Source organism: Heterodontus francisci, chromosome 28 (genome assembly GCF_036365525.1).
Source record: "Heterodontus francisci isolate sHetFra1 chromosome 28, sHetFra1.hap1, whole genome shotgun sequence".
Taxonomy (NCBI): domain Eukaryota; kingdom Metazoa; phylum Chordata; class Chondrichthyes; order Heterodontiformes; family Heterodontidae; genus Heterodontus; species Heterodontus francisci.
Window position 1 is genome coordinate 1,559,725 of NC_090398.1, and position 20,580 is coordinate 1,580,304.

The following is a 20,580-nucleotide window of genomic DNA, read 5'->3' on the forward strand; positions in this document are numbered from 1 at the left end:
CTGTGAAATGAAGAACCTCGGCCCACTGCTTACACACGTACACCCGGATATCTGTACCACCCACTGCCAGGTACGTACCACTCTGGTCAAAGGTCAAACATTTCACCTGCAACACAGGAAGAACACACGTGAGCGGCAAATTGTCAGGTTAACATTCCCAATATCCGGGGAAGGATGAGGACCCTCCGACAGTGCAGCACTCCCTCAGTACTGACCCTCCGACAGTGCAGCACTCCCTCAGTACTGACCCTCTGACAGTGCAGCACTCCCTCAGGACTGACCCTCCGACAGTGCAGCACTCCCTCAGGACTGACCCTCCGACAGTGCAGCACTCCCTCAGGACTGACCCTCCGACAGTGCAGCACTCCCTCAGTACTGACCCTCAGACAGTGCAGCACTCCCTCAGTACTGACCCTCGGACAGTGCAGCACTCCCTCAGTACTGACCCTCTGACAGTGCAGCACTCCCTCAGTACTGACCCTCTGACAGTGCAGCACTCCCTCAGTACTGACCCTCTGACAGTGCAGCACTCCCTCAGTACCAGTACCGGTGAGTGTCCGTTTGGATGATCAATCAGGTGTCTCCCGAGCGTGGGACTGAAAGCCACGACCCTGTGACTGAGTGTCAGTGTGGTGTGAGCACGGGCAAGGTGGGATTGCGGGGCTTTACCTCATAATGATCGTCCAACTGGATGGTCTTGAAGTTCTTTAGCTTGCGCAAGTCCCAGAGTTTGACCTGGGAGTCGTCAGCCGCTGTGGCCAGGTAGTACCCATTCTCGGAGAAGGCAATGCTGCTGATCGGGCCCGAGTGCCCTGGAAAATTCGCCACGTTTGTCCGCTCCTGCAGAGAGAGAGAGAGAGAGCGCACGAGGGGCCTTAAACAGGGTAGAGGAGAACTGACTCCCGCTTGCCGAAGCTCTGTGCCGCCAGCGAGCGTCCTGCTGAGACTGCCCTCGACTGACGGGCTGAATTCCGCGCCCAGGACTCTGCCCAGCTGTTCTTCCAGTCACAGCAGTCGAGACTTCTGCTTTCACTTGAGAGTGCAGACGGATGAACCTTCTCCCCTCCCCCAACCCAGTTTAACATCTCCTCTGTGAGGGGGGCCAGGCGTTGGGACATTGTCCAATTCAAGCACCAATTGGAGTGCGACTGTGCCTCTGCACACTCACCTTCAAGTCCCAGATCTTGATCTGGGAGTCAATGGTCCCGGTACCGAAGATCAATCCATCAGGGTGGAACTGAGCACAGGTCAGGGCTGGAGAGAGAGGTCAGAAAATGTCAATTCACTGTGACGCCCCACGTGTACCACAATTCAGTTAGTTACCCCAGTATCCGCCAAACAGGCCCTCCTCAAACTCCGCTCCATGTGGTCGTGGCTCTGACCATGTGGAGGGCTGACTAACCCACCCTGCCCCACCCCCATGCAACCCCTCCCTCCACCCCACCCCGCCCCTCCCTGCCCCCCCACTTCTGGAGGAGTCTTGCTGGAATGCAGCCATGGCTTTGGTTGCTGAATGACGTAAAGCTCCAACTTTTAATTCCAGAGGCAATTCCCAACCGGAACTTCTCTTGAGTTGAGATTCCTTTTTTTTGTAAAACGTTGACAAACTATTAGATGATTGGTTGGTGAGTAACTACTGTTAGGGAGTATCAGTAAATAGCCAGGTTAGTACATCACTGTTAGGGTGCGTGTGTAAATAGATGGGTTTTGTGGCGTCTCAACAACTCGCAGACTAATAGAGAGTAAAAAATTAAGTATTAATAATAAGGAACAAGTGAGTTGCTGGTGAGTTTTTTTTTAAAGTGAAGTTTATTTTAACTAGTGAGCTGGATTTTTTTTTGTAGTATTTATCAGTACAAGTAAGGTTTTATTAATAATTCCAAGGTGTTGGAGCATTGATAAGGTTTTTTCGAGCATTCACAAAGAGTCAACTAATAAATAAAATAAGGGCAGGGTTTCTTCAACCTCGAGAGTGCATCTCCTGTGGGAGCTCCAGGATGCTTCCCGTATCCTGGAGAACTATTCGTGCAGGAAGTGTCGTCAATTGCGGCAGCTGACGACTGTGGTGCATTCGTGAGGATGAGAGCCACGTGGATAGCACGTTTATAGATGTGGTCACCCCACAGCTCAGGAGTATGCAGGGAGAGAGGGAATGGGTGACCACCAGGCAGTCAAAAAGAAGCAGGCAGGTGGCGCAGGAGACCCCTGAGTGCATCTCACTCTCCAACAGGTATTCAGTTCTGAATACTGAGGAAAGTGATGCTTCACCTGGGGAGCGCAGCCAGAGCCAAGTCCATGGTACCACGGGTAGCTCAACTGCACAGGGGGGTACAGGGAAGACTGGAAGAGCCATAGTGATAGGTGATTCAATATTCAGGGGAACAGACAGACGTTTCTGTGGCCGCAGATGTGAATCCAGGATGGTGTGTTGCCTCCCTGGTGCAGGGGTCAAGGGTGTCACTGAGCGGCTGCAGAGCATCCTGAAGGGGAGGGTGATCAGCCAGCAGTCGTGGCCCACATCGGAAACACCACACAGGTAGAAAGAGGCTTGTGGTCTTGCAGGGATGTGGGAGCTAGGTAAGAAATTGACAAGCAGGACCTCAAAAGTAGCAATCTCTAGATTACTCCCAGTGCCACGCGCAAGTGAGTATAGAAATAGAAGGATAAGACAGATGAATGCGTGGCTGGAAAGAAGGTGCAGGAGGGAGGGCTTCAGATTCCTGGGACATTGGGACGAGCTCTGGGGGAGAAGGGACCGATACAGGCCGGATGGGTTGCACCTGAACAGAGCCGGGACTGAGTTCCTTGCCGGATGTTTTGCTAGTGCTGTTGGGGAGGGTTTAAACTAGTTTGGCAGGGGGATGGGGACCTGAGGGGAGACTCAGCTGGGACAAAATCAGAAATTAAAATGGAAGGCAGGAAATTAATGGATGAGTCTGGAAGGCAAAGGAAATGAGGGATAGAAAATAAAGAAGAGCTTGGCAATGCTCAAGGGGATCTATTTCAATGCAAGGTGTATAGAAAATAAAGTCCATGAGCTCAGGGCACAGGGAGACACGTGGCAGTATGATATCATAGCTGTAACAAAAACATGGTTTAAGGAGGGACAGGAATGGCAGCTCAGCATTCCTGGTTACAGGGTTTTCAGACACGATAGGGAGGGGGATAAGAAAGGAGGGGGAGTGGCAATTTTGGTCAAGGAAACTATTACAGCTGTGACGAGGGATGATATGTCGGAAGGTTCATCAAATGAGGCCATATGGATTGAGCTAAGGAACAAAAAAAGGGGCAATCGCACTGCTGGGAGTGTACTATAGACCCCCAAACAGTCAGAGGGAGATAGAAGAGCAGATATGTGGGCAAATCTCTGAGAAGTGCAAGAACAAATAGGGGATTTTAATTACCCCAGTATTAACTGGGATAGTTTTAGTGTGAAAGGAATTGAGGGAGCAGAATTCTTGAGGTGCATTCAGGAGAACTTTTTTGGCCAGTACGTAGCAAGTCCAACAAAAGAGGGCGCAGATTTAGACTTAGTTTTAGGAAATGAAGATAGTCAGGTGGAAGGAGTGGCAGTGGGAGAGCATTTTGGCGGTAGTGATAATAATTCGATCAGTTTTAACATAATTATGAAAAAGGACAGACGTAGAACGGGAGTTAGAGTTCTCAATTGGGGCAAGGCCAATTTTCCTAAACTGAGGAGTGATTTAGTGAAAGTGGACTGGAAACAGCTCCTTGAAGGTAAATCAGTGTCAGAACAGTGGGAGGCAAAGGGGAGATTCGAGGGGTTCAGGGTAAACATGTTCCCACAAAGAAAAAGGGTGAGACGGCCTGCTGGGTAGGATAAGGCAGAAAAGGAAAGCTTATGTCCGACACCGAGAACTCAATACTACAGAAAGCATCGAGGAGTATAGAAAGTGGAGGGGTGACATCAAAAAGGAAATTAGGAAAGCAAAAGAGAGGTGAACCCAACAATGTTTTATCAATACATCAAGAGTAAGAGGATAACTAAGGAGAGAGTAGGACCCATAAAAGACCAAAAAGGTCACCTATGTCTAAGGGTGAAAGATATTGGCACAGTTCTTAATGAATACTTTGTGTCTGTCTTCATAAAAGAAGGGAATGATGCCGATACTGTAGTTAAGGAGGAGGAGTGTGAAGTATTGGATGAGAGAGGAAGTATTAATGGGATTAGCATCCTTGAAAGTTGATAAATCACCAGGAACGGATGAAATATACCCCAGGCTGTTAAAAGAAGTGACAGAGGAAATAGCAGAGGGTCGGGCCGTCATTTTCAAATCCTTACTGGATACAGGTGTGGTGCCGGAGGATTGGAGAACTGCTAACACTGTACCTCTGTTTAAAAAGGGAGCAAAGGATAGACCGAATAATTACAGGCCAGTCAGTCTAACCTGGTTCGTGGCAAATTATTGGAATCTATTCTGAGAGACAGAATAAACTTTCACTTAGAAAGGCTCAGGTTAATCAAGGATAGTCAGCACGGATTGGTTGAGGGAAGATCTTGTCTGACCAACTTGATGGAATTTTTTGAAGAAGTAACAACGAGGACAGATGAGGGTAGTGCAGTTGATGTGGTCTACGTGGATTTTAGCCAGGCTTTTGACAAGGTCCCATATGGAAGACTGGTTAAAAAAATAAAATCCCATGGGATGCAGGGAAAGGCAGCAAGGTGGGTACAAAATTGACTCAGTGGCAGAAAACAAAGGGTAATTGTTGACGGGTGTTTTAGCGACTGGAGGGCTGTTTCCAGTGGCGTTCCGCAGGACTCAGTACTGGGTCCCCTGCTTTTTGTGGTAATATATTAACCATTTGGACATAAATGTAGGGGGCATGATCGAGAAGTTTGCAGTTGATACAAAGATTGGCCATGTGGTAGATAGCGAGGAGGATAGCTGCAGGCTGCAGGTAGATGGGCAGAAAAGTGGCAAATGGAATTCAACCCAGAGAAGTGTGAGGTGATGCCTTTGGGGAGGTCAAACAAGGCAAAGGAAAACACAGTTAATGGGAAAATACTGAGAAGTGTAGAGGAAGTGAGGGACCTTGGAGTGAATGTCCACAGATCCCTGAAGGTAGCAGGACAGGTCGATAAGGTGGTTAAGAAGGCAAATGGAATCCTTTCCTTTATTAGCCGAGGTATAGAATACGAGAGCAGGGAGGTTATACTGGAACTGTATAACTCATTGGTTAGGCCACAACTTGAGTACTGTGTGTAGTTCTGGTCACCTCATTACAGAAAAGATGTAATTGCACTAGAGAGGGTACAGAGGAGATTTACGAGGATGTCGCTGGGACAGGGAAAATGCAGACAAGAGGAAAGATTGGATAGGCTGTGGTTTGTTCTCCTTGGAACAGAGAAGGCTGAGGGGAGATCTGATTGAAATGTACAAAATTGTGAGGGGCCTTGATAGAGTGGATGTGAAGGGGCCTATTCACCTTCGCAGAGAGGTCAGTGACGATGAGACATAAAATAAACGTGATAGAAAAATTAGAGGGGTGATGAGGAAAAACTTTTTCACCCAGAGGGTGGTGGGGGGTCTGGAACTCACTGCCTGAAAGGGTCGTTGAGGCAGAAACCCTCAACTCATTCAAATAGAGTCTGGATGTGCATCTCAAGTGCTGTAATCTGCAGAGTTACGGATCAAATGCTGGAAGGTGGGATTAGAATAGGTGGATTGTTTTTCAGCCGGCACACACACGATGGGCCAAGTGGCCTCTTTCTGTGCCTTGAACTTTCTACGATTCTATTAGCAGCACAGAAACAGGCCATTCGGCCCATCCACTCTGTGCTGGTGTTTCTGCTCCACACCAGCCTCCTCCCACCCCCCTCTCCATCTCACCCCCATCACCATATCATTCTATTCCTTTCTCCCTCGTGTCTTTCCCCAGCTTCCCCCTTAAATACATCGACACTGTTCACCTCAACCACTCCCTGTGGGAGCGAGTTCCACATTCTCACCACTCTCTGGGGAAAGGAGTTTCTCCTGAATTCCCGATCGGATTTATCAGTGACTGTTTTATATTGATGGGCCCTCGTTCTGGTCTCCCCCACAAGTGGAAACATCTTCTCTACCTTTACCCGCTCGAACACTTTCATTATCTTAAAGACCTCGATCAGGTCACCCCTCAATCTTCTCTATTCTAGAGACAAGAGACCCAGACTGTTCATCATTTCCTGCTGCGGAAAACCTCTCAGTTCCAGTATCATCCTGGTAAATCTTTCTGGAATCTTCTCCAACATTCAGGCTTGGGCTGATAAGTGGCAAAAAACATTCATGCCACACAAGTGCCAGGCAATGACCACCTCCGACAACAGAGAATCTAACCATCTCCCCGTGACATTCAATGGCATTACCATCGCTGAATCCCCCACTATCAACATCCTGAGGGGTTACCATTGACCAGAAACTGAACTGGACCAGGCACATAAATACCGTGGCTACAAGAACATGTCACTGGCTGGGAATTCTGTGCAAAAAAGTTCTTCCTCACATTCCCCCCCGCCCCGCTCCCCAACTCCCCCGCATCTCTTACCCAAAACCTTCAATCTGTGTCCCCTAGTCCTTGTACCATCAGCTAATGGGAACAGATTTTCTTTGTCTACCTTATCTAAACCTGTCAGAATCTTGTACACCTCGATCAAATCACCCCTCAATCTCCTTTACTCCAAGGAGAACAACCCCAGCTTCTCCAATCTAACCTTGTAACTAAAATCCCCCCATCCCTGGAACCATTCTGGTAAATCTCCTCTGCACCCTCTCAAGGACCCTCACATCCTTCCTGAAGTGTGGTGACCAGAACTGGACACAATTCTCCAGTTGGTGCCTGACCAGAGTTTTATAAAGGTTCAGCATAACCTCCCTGCTTTTGTACTCAATGCCTCTATTTATGAATCCCAAGATCCCACATGATTTACTAACCACTCTCTCAATATGTCCTGCCACCTTTAAAGATCAATGCACATACACCCCCAGGTCCCTCTGTTCCTGCACTCTCTTTAGAACTGTGTCACTAAGTCGATATTGCCTCTCCCTATCCTTCTACTAAAATGTATCACCTGACATTCCCCTGTATTAAATTTCATCTGCCATCTCTCTGCCCATTCTGCTGGTCTATCTATGTCCTGTTGTAGTCCATTGGTATCATCCTCACTGTTTGCCCATCTCCCAGCCCTTACCACATCCAGCTGCTTCGTCTGTAACTTTAGTCAGCACACGGCCTGTACGTATATCAGAGAATGCCCAGTACTGTAAGAGACAGAGAGAGAAGGTTCAGTTACAACAGGGAGATTGGGTAAGCTGGTATTCTCCTCAGAGTAGCAAGGTGAAGGGGTAACTGCCCAGAACAGTACCGGGGATCAATGCTGGCATCAGGCGTGACTCAGAGGAAGCACACTTGCCTTCGAGTTCCATTCCAAAGACTTCAGCATAAAGAGCTAGGCTGACAGTGCAGTACTGAGGGAGTGCCGCACTGTCAGAGGGGAAGTACTGAGGGAGTGCTGCACTGTCGGAGGGGAAGTACTGAGGGAGGGCCGCACTGCCGGAGGGTCAGTACTGAGGGAGTGCCGCACGGTCGGAGGGTCGGTACAGAGGAAGTGCCATACTGTCGGAGGGTCAGTACTGAGGGAGTGTGGGGAGCGCCGCACTGTCGGAGGGTCAGTACTGAGGGAGCGCCGCACTGGTGGAGGGTCGGTACAGCGGGAGAGCTGCAATGTTGGGAGAGTCAGTACTGAGGGAGTGCTGCACTGTTGGGAGGGTCAGTACTGAGGGAGTGCTGCACTGTTGTGATCAGTACTGAGGAAGCGCCCCACTGTCGGACAGTTGGTACTGAGGGAGTGCCGCACTGTCGGAGGGTCGGTACAGAGGGAGTGCTGCACTGTCGGAGGGTCGGTACAGAGGGAGCGCCGCACTGTCGGAGGGTTGGTACAGAGGGAATGCTGCACTGTCGGAGGGTTGGTACAGAGGGAGTGCTGTACTGTCGGAGGGTCGGTACTGAGGGAGCGCCGCACTGTCGGAGGGTTGGTACAGAGGGAGTGCTGTACTGTCGGAGAGTAGGTACTGAGGGAGTGCTGCACTGTCGGAGAGTAGGTACTGAGGGAGTGCTGCACTGTTGTGGTCAGTACTGAGGAAGCGCCCCACTGTCGGACAGTCGGTACTGAGGGAGTGCCGCACTGTCGGTACTGAGGGAGTGCCGCACTGTCGGTACTGAGGGAGTGCCGCACTGTCGGAGGGTTGGTACAGAGGGAGCGCCGCACTGTCGGAGGGTTGGTACAGAGGGAGTGCTGTACTGTCGGAGAGTAGGTACTGAGGGAGTGCTGTACTGTCGGAGAGTAGGTACTGAGGGAGTGCTGCACTGTCACACGTGCACAGACATTCAGACGGACAGACAGACATGCGCGCACACACGCACAGTAGCACTCCCCCCCACACACACACAGGCCACCTTCACTCACCTGATCATCAGAAGCACTCAGTAGGTAGTCACCGGTGGCGTGGAGACTGAGGCCGGTGACAGCTCCCTCGTGAGCCCGGACCACTTGCACGCAGGACGTGGTAGAAACTGACCAGATACGGATTGTCATGTCGGGGGAGGCTGAGAAGACGATGTTCTGCGGGGAGGAGAGAGAGGAAGACAGGACGACCGCCATTAAATATATTATCCCAGTTGTGAACCAAAAAGAAAATCTCGCCAGCCCGCCGACTGTGGGAGCAGCCTCGGACACACAGGAGCTCACCTCGCTGGGATGGTACACCACACTCGTGACCTTCTTGCCGTGTCCTTTCAGCGTGGCCAGGATCTGTTCCGAGTTCTTGTCAAACACCACCACGTTCTTGTCTGCTCCGCCTGCAGAAAGAGAGACAGAGCACAACGGGTTCAACGGGAGAGAGCACAAGGGCGGGGGGGGGGGTCGGCATGGGGCGGGGTGTCGAGGGGGTACAGTCAACTGAGAAAGTCAAGGGGATTCAGCAGGATTGGCGTCCTGGGCTCAACTTCGAGCATGTACGGGATGGACAGGGAGGCAGAGAGAGAGTCACGACGGGGAGCCCAGCATCACTGCGACTGAGACCAGCTGACCCAGCACTAGGCCAGATTGGAGCCTGGGCCTTTCTTGCTGTGTGTAAGTGTGGGGTGGGTGCGGGCCTCAGTACCAGAGCGGGTGACAGACCAGCTGACTCAGCACTACACCAGAGATGAAGCCCGGGCGGGTGTCTCAGTTCGGCCCTGGTTCCGGTTATCAGCCATTCCGCCGATTAAGGACGCCGACTGGCAACCGCCTGGTGCCCAGTCGGGCACCGCCCGCCCGGCTGCTGGCAGCACTTCCACGCCCCCGATACACCTTTCCAGGCAGGCGAGCGGCCGGGGACGCCGTTCAGACGTTCAAAAGGTACACCTACCTGTCAGGACCTTGGCCGTGTCTGAAGGGCAAAGGTCAAGGGTCAGGATGCCCGGGACACTGGCACTGTGCAGACCCTGGAAACGAGAGGGAGAGGTAAACCAGTGAGATCGAATACGTCGTAACAAAGCTTTGAGTAAAAATATTGGCCTGATTCACACGACACGCTGCGTGTCCCTCATGAGGGATATGAGGGCAGAAGAGACAGGAGCAGGAAGAGGCCATTCGGCCCCTCGCGCCTGCTCTCCTATTCAAGAAGATCATGGCCGATCTACCTCATCTTCACTTTCCCGCCCTCTCCCCGTATCCCTCAATTCCCTCAGTGTCCAACAATCCCTCGATCTCAGTCTTGACCTGCAGTCACCACCTCTCCCCACGTCCCAAACTCACTCACTCTGCCCTTCCCACCTCCCCCGGAATCATCATCCGGCCCTGCTTCTTCCTTCCGACCCCGCAACTCCATCTCCCAACTCACAAGCAGTCCCCGCGCGCACACACAACGGCTGAACCGCCCCTGCCCAGGACCAACTATCTCAGGACTAGGCCGGGGTTGAACCCTGGGCCTTTCCTGCTGTGCGTGTGTGTGTGGCAAGCAGGGGGGTGGGGTCCTCAGTACCATACCAGGTGTGAGATCAGCTAACTCAACACAGGCCGCAGGGTGGACACACAACTGGGCCAGGAGCTTTATTTGGCCCCGATCGTAAACCACAAACTGGAGCTCATACAAAACTCTCCTGCCCCAATCCTGTCTCAGTAACCTCCTCCAGTCCCTCCATCCTCCCTATCTCAGTAACCTCCATCAGTGCCTCCATCCTCCCTATCTCAGTAACCTCCTCCAGTCCCTCCATCCTCCCTATCTCAGTAACCTCCATCAGTCCCTACATCCTCCCTATCTCAGGAACCTCCTACAGTCCCTCCATCCTCCCTATCTCTGTAACCTCCTCCAGTCCCTCCATCCTCCCTATCTCAGTAACCTCCTCCAGTCCCTCCATCCTCCCTATCTCAGTAACCTCCTCCAGTCCCTCCATCCTCCCTATCTCAGTAACCTCCTCCAGTCCCTCCATCCTCCCTATCTCAGTAACCTCCTCCAGTCCCTCCATCCTCCCTATCTCAGTAACCTCCTCCAGTCCCTCCATCCTCCCTATCTCAGTAACCTCCTCCAGTCCCTCCATCCTCCCTATCTCAGTAACCTCCTCCAGTCCCTCCATCCTCCCTATCTCAGTAACCTCCTCCAGTCCCTCCATCCTCCCTATCTCAGTAACCTCCTCCAGTCCCTCCATCCTCCCTATCTCAGTAACCTCCTCCAGTCCCTCCATCCTCCCTATCTCAGTAACCTCCTCCAGTCCCTCCATCCTCCCTATCTCAGTAACCTCCTCCAGTCCCCCCATCCTCCCTATCTCAGTAACCTCCTCCAGTCCCTCCATCCTCCGTATCTCAGTAACCTCCTCCAGTCCCTCCATCCTCCCTATCTCAGTAACCTCCTCCAGTCCCTCCATCCTCCCTATCTCAGTAACCTCCTCCAGTCCCTCCATCCTCCCTATCTCAGTAACCTCCTCCAGTCCCTCCATCCTCCCTATCTCAGTAACCTCCTCCAGTCCCTCCATCCTCCCTATCTCAGTAACCTCCTCCAGTCCCTCCATCCTCCCTATCTCAGTAACCTCCTCCAGTCCCTCCATCCTCCCTATCTCAGTAACCTCCTCCAGTCCCTCCATCCTCCCTTTCTCAGTAACCTCCTCCAGTCCCTCCATCCTCCCTATCTCAGTAACCTCCTCCAGTCCCTCCATCCTCCCTATCTCAGTAACCTCCTCCAGTCCCTCCATCCTCCCTATCTCAGTAACCTCCTCCAGTCCCTCTATCCTCCCTATCTCAGTAACCTCCTCCAGTCCCTCCATCCTCCCTATCTCAGTAACCTCCTCCAGTCCCTCCATCCTCCCTATCTCAGTAACCTCCTCCAGTCCCTCCATCCTCCCTATCTCAGTAACCTCCTCCAGTCCCTCCATCCTCCCTATCTCAGTAACCTCCTCCAGTCCCTCCATCCTCCCTATCTCAGTAACCTCCTCCAGTCCCTCCATCCTCCCTATCTCAGTAACCTCCATCAGTCCCGACATCCTCCCTATCTCAGTAACCTCCTCCAGTCCCTCCATCCTCCCTATCTCAGTAACCTCCTCCAGTCCCTCCATCCTCCCTATCTCAGTAACCTCCTCCAATCCCTCCATCCTCCCTATCTCAGTAACCTCCTCCAGTCCCTCCATCCTCCCTATCTCAGTAACCTCCATCAGTCCCTACATCCTCCATATCTCAGTAACCTCCTCCAGTCCCTCCATCCTCCCTATCTCTGTAACCTCCTCCAGTCCCTCCATCCTCCCCATCTCTGTAACCTCCTCCAGTCCCTCCATCCTCCCTATCTCTGTAAACTCCTCCAGTCCCTCCATCCTCCCTATCTCTGTAACCTCCTCCAGTCCCTCCATCCTCCCTATCTCAGTAACCTCCTCCAGTCCCTCCATCCTCCCTATCTCAGTAACCTCCTCCAGTCCCTCCATCCTCCTTATCTCAGTAACCTCCTCCAGTCCCTCCATCCTCCCTATCTCTGTAACCTCAAGTCCCTCCATCCTCCATATCTCCATAACCTCCTCCAGTCCCTCCATCCTCCCTATCTCTGTAACCTCCTCCAGCCCCTACAACCCTCCCTATCTCTGTAACCTACTCCAGCCCCAACAACCCTCCCTATCTCTGTAACCTCCTCCAGCCCCTACAACCCTCCCTATCTCTGTCACCTCCTCCAGCCCCGAAAACCCTCCCTATCTCTGTCACCTCCTAGAGCCCCGACAACCCTCCCTATCTCTGTCACCTCCTCCAGCCCCTATAACCCTCCCTATCTCTGTAACCTACTCCAGCCCCGACAACCCTCCCTATCTCTGTCACCTCCTCCAGCCCCGACAACCCTCCCTATCTCTGTCACCTCCTCCAGCCCCTACAACCCTCCCTATCTCTGTAAGCTCCTCCAGCCCCTACAACCCTCCGAGATCTCTGCGCTCCTCCAATTCCGGCCTCTTGAGCATCCCCCGAATTTAATCTCTCCACCATTGGCAGCCATGCCTTCAGCTGCCTGGGCCCTAAGCTCTGGAATTCCATCCCTGAACCTCTCCGCCTCTCGCTCCCCTCCTTTAAGACTCTCCTTCAAGCCTCCCTCTTAGACCCAGCTTTTTGTCACCTCTCCCTAAATCAGGGTCTGAGTTGTGATAAAGCTTGTCATACTACATTCAAGGAACTATACAAATGCACGTTTTTGTTATTATTGAGTTTACTCCTGGCAGAAACTTACCACGTGCGACGCCACCTGCCTGTACTTGCTGAGATCTTCTCCCCTCACAAGTTCCTCAGGGACAGTTTTGCCTCGCTATAAAATACGATAGGACAACAGTAATGTCACAGGAGAATCAGCGGTAAATTAGACACCCCTCCTCAAGCTGCACGAGAGCGAAGCGATATTGGGGTCCCTTTCACAAAAGACTCTGCACCTCCCCTCCTGTTAATAAACAATTCGTCCCACCACCTCCACCATTTATAAAATGGTCATCCCCTTCCACTCCCCTTTTATAAAACGCTCCGCCCCTCCCGGACCCCTTTTATAAAACGCTCCGCCCCACCTGGACCCCTTTTATAAAACGCTCCGCCCTTCCCGGACCCCTTTTATAAAACGCTCCGCTCCTCCCGGACTCTATTTATAAAACGCTCCGCTCCTCCCGGACTCTATTTATAAAACGCTCCGCTCCTCCCGGACTCTATTTATAAAACGCTCCGCTCCTCCCGGACTCTATTTATAAAACGCTCCGCTCCTCCCGGACTCTATTTATAAAACGCTGCGCTCCTCCCGGACTCTATTTATAAAACGCTGCGCTCCTCCCGGACTCTATTTATAAAACGCTCCGCTCCTCCCGGACTCTATTTATAAAACGCTCCGCTCCTCCCGGACTCTATTTATAAAACGCTCCGCTCCTCCCGGACTCTATTTATAAAACGCTCCGCTCCTCCCGGACTCTATTTATAAAACGCTCCGCTCCTCCCGGACTCTATTTATAAAACGCTCCGCTCCTCCCGGACTCTATTTATAAAACGCTCCGCTCCTCCCGGACTCTATTTATAAAACGCTCCGCTCCTCCCGGACTCTATTTATAAAACGCTCCGCTCCTCCCGGACTCTATTTATAAAACGCTCCGCTCCTCCCGGACTCTATTTATAAAACGCTCCGCTCCTCCCGGACTCTATTTATAAAACGCTCCGCTCCTCCCGGACTCTATTTATAAAACGCTCCGCTCCTCCCGGACTCTATTTATAAAACGCTCCGCTCCTCCCGGACTCTATTTATAAAACGCTCCGCTCCTCCCGGACTCTATTTATAAAACGCTCCGCCCCTCCCGGACTCTATTTATAAAACACTCCGCTCCTCCCGGACTCTATTTATAAAACGCTCCGCTCCTCCCGGACTCTATTTATAAAACACTCCGCTCCTCCCGGACCCTATTTATAAAACGCTCCGCTCCTCCCGGACTCTATTTATAAAACACTCCGCTCCTCCCGGACTCTATTTATAAAACACTCCGCTCCTCCCGGACTCTATTTATAAAACACTCCGCTCCTCCCGGACTCTATTTATAAAACGCTCCGCCCCTCCCGGACTCTATTTATAAAACACTCCGCTCCTCCCGGACTCTATTTATAAAACGCTCCACCCCTCCCGCACTCTATTTATAAAACGCTCCGCTCCTCCCGGACTCTATTTATAAAACGCTCCACCCCTCCCGCACTCTATTTATAAAACGCTCCGCTCCTCCCGGACTCTATTTATAAAACGCTCCGACCCTCCCGGACCCTATTTATAAAACGCTCCGCTCCTCCTAGCCCACATTTATAAAAGTCTTCCCCATCCAGACCCTGCCTGTAAGATGGCCTGCCCTGTCCGCACATTGTTCATAATATGGTCTGCTCCGTTCGTTATTCAAGTGGGCAGCACCCTTGGGTCTCCATTCATCTGAGCCAAACCCCAGTTCATATATTGGGAAGTTCTCCCACCGCCAACAGCTACTCGCCAGCGATGCACACACTGGCGATCGGGAGCTGATGTCTCCTTTTTCCCACCTACCTTCTTCCGTTCCGTAGTAAGCACAGTCGCCTTATCTTGAAGCTGCAGACAGAGGGGGAGAGAACACAAGGTGACTATCAGGAAAAACACTGAGCTCCCCCACTCAGGGGAGCCGAGACTCAGCATTTACAATATTCCCAAAATATTAACATCTTCGTCTTCAAATCATTGCCCCCCATCTCGATAACATCCACCAAACCCTACAACCCTCCCCATCTCTGGAACATCCTCCAGCTCCCACAACCCTCCCCACCTCGATAACATCCTCCAGCTCCCACAACCCTCCCCATCTCGATAACATCCACCAACCCCTGCAACCTCCCTATCTCTGTAACCTCCAGCAACCCCTGCAACCCTCCCTATCTCTGTAACCTCCAGCAACCCCTGCAACCCTCCCTATCTCTGTAACCTCCTCCAGCCCCGAAAACCCTCCCTATCTCTGTAACCTCCAGCAACCCCTGCAACCCTCCCTTATCTCTGTGACCTCCTCCAGCCCCTGCAACCCTCCCTATCTCTGTAACCTCCTCCAGCCCCTACAACCCTTCCTATCTCTGTAACCTCCAGCAACCCCTGCAACCCTCCCTTTCTCTGTAACCTCCTCCAGTCCCTACAACCCTCCGATATCTCTGCGCTCCTCCAATTCCGGCCTCTTGAGCATCCCCCGATTTTAATCTCACCACCATTGGCGGCCGTGCCTGCAGCTGCCTGGGCCCTAAGCTCTGGAATTCCCTCCCTAAACCTCTCCGCCTCCCTCTCCTCCTTTAAGACTCCCCTTAAAACCTCCCTCTTTGACCCAGTTTTTGGTCACCTGACCCAAATATCTCCTTATGCGGCAAAGGGTTAAATTTTGTTTAATAATCGCTCCTTTGATGAGCTTTGGGCATTTTACTGCATTAAAGGCGCTTTATAAATGCAAGTTGTTGCTGTATTGGCAGATGCTGGTGCAGGGGATTGGAACCCAGTGTCCTATCAAACACTCCCAGGACAGGCATAGCACGGGATTATATACAGAGTAAAACTCCCTCTGCACTGTCCCCATCAAACACTCCCAGGACAGGTACAGCATGGGGGTTAGATACAGAGTAAAACTCCCTCTACACTGTCCCCATCAAACACTCCCAGGACAGGTACAGCACGGGGTTAGATACTGAGCCACTCACCAGCCCTGCCCGGACGCTGGACTGGCTTGGACCCTAGGTCGCAGATGGTGAAAGGTCAGCACTCGACCCCAACATCTGGTTGTGATGCCGTGTCTCTCTCTCTCTCTTTCACACACCCACCTGTAACGTCGCACTTCTGAGATTGCAAACTCACCTTCTGAATGATCTCGGGCGTCATTCCGACCTGTTCCCCGACCTCCATCGGTTCTCCCGCACCCTGCGTGGGAAAATGAAACACAGCCTCAGAAACTAGCACGTGGGTTGTCAGGAGGGGAGTCGGCAGGAGAAGAGGCCACCAGATAGAAAAGCAAGCAAGTTGTGTTGTATCTTTGTTTTAGCTGATATTTTAGTTTCATTTTAGCACAGCTTTTGATAAGGTGCCACCTAGCAGGCTGGTCACGCCAGTAAAAGCCCATGGAATCCAAGGCAAAGGGGCAAGTCGGATCCAAAATTGGCTCAGTGGCAGGAAACAAAGGGTAATGGGTGTTTTTGTGGCTGGAAGGTGGTTTCCAGTGGGGTTCCGCAGGATCAGTACGGGGTCCCTTGCTGTTTGTAGCGAACATCAATGCTTGAGACTTGAACATAGGGGGCATGATTAACAAATTTGCAGATAATGCTCAAGTTGGCCGTGTGGTTGATAATGAAGAAAGCTGTCGACTGCAGGGAGATATCAATGGACTGGTCAGGTGGACGGAACAGTGGCAGATGGAGTTCAATCCGGAGAAGTGTGAGGTGAAGTATTTTGGGGAAGGCTGACACAGCAAGGGAATGCACAATAAATGATAGGATACTGAGAAATGTCGAGGAACAGAGGGACCTTGAATTGCATGCCCACAGATCACTGAAGGTGGCTGGGCAGGTAGGTAAGGTGGTGGAGAAGGCAAACGGGACACTTGCCTTTATTAGCCGTGGCGAAGACTATAAGTTCAGGGAGGCTGGAACCGTGTGAAACACTGGTTAGGCCACAGCTGGAGGAGTACTGAGTGCAGTTCTGGTCACCGCACTATAGGAAAGATGTGATCGCACTAGAGAGGGTACAGAGGAGATTCACCAGGATGTTTCCTGGAGTGGGGAATTTTAGTTATGAGGGAAAATAAGGCTACGGTTGTTTTTTCTGGAACAGAGGAGATTTAATGGAGGTGTATAAAATTATGAGGGGTCTGGGTAGAGTGGATAGGAAAGCCTTATTCGCCCTTGGATGAGGGGTTCATAATCAGGAGGCACCGATTTCAGGGAGGAGGCAGGAGGTTTCAAGGGGAAATGTTTTCACCCAGAGGGTGGTGGGGGGTCTGGAACTCACTGCCTGAAAGGGCGGTGGAAGCAGATTCAAGAGGAACTTTCAAAAGGGAGAATCGGAGAAATACTGGACGGGGAGAAATTGACAGGACTGTGGGGGAAAGAGCAGGAGGATTGTGACGAAAAGGCCTTCTCCTGTGCTGTATATATGACGCATTCTGCTGGGGTGCAGATCTGAAACGGGCACCGAACACCGCAAACCTCTTCCCACCCTGCAAATGAGCCCGGCACCGTCCCGCCCCACAGCGGGCCCTTCAGACGGCAGGCAGAGTACGTACCGGCGGTGCGGCAGGAGTAACGGGTGCTGCTTGCGGTACAGTCAAACCAGCCTGCGGCTTCAGCGTAGCCAGAGCTGCAAAGAGAAAGAGTTACAGGCGTTAATGTGACGGGCGGCTGCAGGCAGGCTCGGCCCTGGGCGTCCAGGGTTAGGCCGGTGGCTGAGAGAGTCGTACCGCATCCAGTAAAAGAACACGCAGCCCGCAGGCGCGGCTGCCCGCGGAGCCTCCCCCACCACAGCACTGCTGCACTGAGGCAGTCGAGGCTGAACATCCCACCTGCGCAAAATGTTAGGTGACGTCTGCCGGACAAAACCCTCTGGAGCCCGGCAGAATGAGTGGCGATCGGATTGAAATACAGAAAGTTCTTGTGGGGCTTGACAGGGTAGATTCTGACCGGCGGCTTCCCCTCCACTTCCCTGCGGACAACCACTCAATCCACCATATTGTTCCCAGTCGACGCCGAGATAGGCAGTTTCAAGAGTTATTCAACTGCAGAGGGTGCCACAATCCTTCGAAATACATAACATATCAAATACTCACCTGAGAACCCACTCTGACCCTCTCCCACACCCTGTAACACACACTCTGACCCTCTCCCACACCCTGTAACACTCACTCTGACCCTCTCCCACACCCTGTAACACTCACTCTGACCCTCTTCCACACCCTGTAACACACACTCTGACCCTCTCCCACACCCTGTAACACACACTCTGACCCTCTCCCACACCCTGTAACACACACTCTGACCCTCTCCCACACCCTGTAACACACACTCTGACCCTCTTCCACACCCTGTAACCCACACTCTGACCCTCTCCCACACCCTGTAACACACACTCTGACCCTCTCCCACACCCTGTAACACACACTCTGACCCTCTTCCACACCCTGTAACCCACACTCTGACCCTCTCCCACACCCTGTAACACACACTCTGACCCTCTCCCACACCCTGTAACCCACACTCTGACCCTCTCCCACACCCTGTAACACACACTCTGACCCTCTCCCACACCCTGGAACCCACACTCTGACCCTCTCCCCCACCCTGTAACACACACTCTGACCCTCTCCCACACCCTGTAACACACACTCTGACCCTCTCCCACACCCTGACCCTCTCCCACACCCTGTAACACACACTCTGACCCGCTCCCACACCCTGTAACACACACTCTGACCCTCTCCCACACCCTGTAACCCAAACTCTGACCCTCTCCCACACCCTGTAACCCACACTCTGACCCTCTCCCACACCCTGGAACCCAAACTCTGACCCTCTCCCACACCCTGTAACCCAAACTCTGACCCTCTCCCACACCCTGTAACACACACTCTGACCCTCTCCCACACCCTGTAACCCACACTCTGACCCTCTCCCACACCCGAAACCCACACTCTGACCCTCTCCCACACCCTGTAACACACACTCTGACCCTCTCCCACACCCTGTAACACACACTCTGACCCTCTCCCACACCCTGTAACACACACCCTGACCCTCTCCCACACCCTGTAACCCACACTCTGACCCTCTCCCACACCCTGTAACACACACTCTGACCCTCTCCCACACCCTGTAACACACACTCTGACCCTCTCCCACACTCTGACCCTCTCCCACACCCTGTAACCCACACTCTGACCCTCTCCCACACCCTGTATCAGACACTCTGACCCTCTCCCACACCCTGTAACACACACTGACCCTCTCCCACACCCTGTAACCCAAACTCTGACCCTCTCCCACACCCTGTAACCCACACTCTGACCCTCTCCCACACCCTGTAACCCACACCCTGACCCTCTCCCACACCCTGTTACCCAAACTCTGACCCTCTCCCACACCCTGTAACACACACTGTAACCCTCTCCCACACCCTGTAACCCAAACTCCGACCCTCTCCCACACCCTGTAACACACACTCTGACCCTCTGCCACACCCTGTAACACACACTCTGACCCTCTCCCACACCCTGTAACACACACTCTGACCCTCTCCCACACCCTGTAACACTCACTCTGACCCTCTCCCACACCCTGTAACACACACTCTGACCCTCTCCCACACCCTGTAACCCACACTCTGACCCTCTCCCACACCCTGTAACCCACACCCTGACCCTCTCCCACACCCTGTTACCCAAACTCTGACCCTCTCCCACACCCTGTAACACACACTGTAACCCTCTCCCACACCCTGTAACCCAAACTCCGACCCTCTCCCACACCCTGTAACCCACACTCTGACCCTCTCCCACACCCTGTATCAGACACTCTGACCCTCTCCCACACCCTGTAACACACACTCTGACCCTCTCCCACACCCTGTAACCCAAACTCCGACCCTCTCCCACACCCTGTAACCCACACTCTGACCCTCTGCCACACCCTGTAACACACACTCTGACCCTCTCCCACACCCTGTAACACACACTCTGACCCTCTCCCACACCCTGTAACCCACACTCTGACCCTCTCCCACACCCTGTAACCCACACTCTGACCCTCTCCCACACCCTGTAACACACACTCTGACCCTCTCCCACACCCTGTAACACACACTCTGACCCTCTCCCACACCCTGTAACCCAAACTCTGACCCTCTCCCACACCATGTAACACACACTCTGACCCTCTCCCACACCCTGTATCAGACACTCTGACCCTCTCCCACACCCTGTAACCCACACTCTGACCCTCTCCCACACCCTGTAACACACTCTGACCCTCTCCCACACCCTGTAACACACGCTCTGACCCTCTCCCACACCCTGTATCAGACACTCTGACCCTCTCCCACACCCTGTAACCCACACTCTGACCCTCTCCCATACCCTGTAACACTCACTCTGACCCTCTCCCACACCCTGTAACCCACACTCTGACCCTCTCCCACACCCTGTAACCCACACTCTGACCCTCTCCCACACCCTGTAACACACTCTGACCCTCTCCCACACCCTGTAACACACACTCTGACCCTCTCCCACACCCTGTATCAGACACTCTGACCCTCTCCCACACCCTGTAACCCACACTCTGACCCTCTCCCACACCCTGTAACCCACACTCTGACCCTCTCCCACACCCTGTAACCCAAACTCTGACCCTCTCCCACACCCTGTAACACACACTCTGACCCTCTCCCACACCCTGTAACACACACACTGACCCTCTTCCACACCCTGTATCAGACACTCTGACCCTCTCCCACACCCTGTAACCCAAACTCTGACCCTCTCCCACACCATGTAACCCAAACTCTGACCCTCTCCCACACCCTGTAACAC

At 52.7% G+C, this 20,580-nt stretch overlaps 1 protein-coding gene across 1 annotated transcript in view; it reads right to left on the reverse strand.

Moving 5' to 3' along the window:
• LOC137385187 (pre-mRNA-processing factor 19-like) overlaps nucleotides 1–20,580 on the reverse strand; it is a 68,776-nt gene that overhangs the window by 7,820 nt on the left and 40,376 nt on the right. The window contains exons 3-14 of the mRNA XM_068060173.1: nucleotides 17,458–17,559; nucleotides 17,284–17,357; nucleotides 15,864–15,926; nucleotides 14,550–14,591; nucleotides 12,732–12,806; nucleotides 9,411–9,486; nucleotides 8,750–8,859; nucleotides 8,468–8,623; nucleotides 7,193–7,262; nucleotides 1,169–1,254; nucleotides 670–840; nucleotides 6–106 (exon numbers count right to left, since the gene is read on the reverse strand). Coding sequence (XP_067916274.1) covers nucleotides 6–106; nucleotides 670–840; nucleotides 1,169–1,254; nucleotides 7,193–7,262; nucleotides 8,468–8,623; nucleotides 8,750–8,859; nucleotides 9,411–9,486; nucleotides 12,732–12,806; nucleotides 14,550–14,591; nucleotides 15,864–15,926; nucleotides 17,284–17,357; nucleotides 17,458–17,559 — 1,126 coding nt within the window. The remainder of the gene's footprint in view (nucleotides 1–5; nucleotides 107–669; nucleotides 841–1,168; nucleotides 1,255–7,192; nucleotides 7,263–8,467; nucleotides 8,624–8,749; nucleotides 8,860–9,410; nucleotides 9,487–12,731; nucleotides 12,807–14,549; nucleotides 14,592–15,863; nucleotides 15,927–17,283; nucleotides 17,358–17,457; nucleotides 17,560–20,580) is intronic.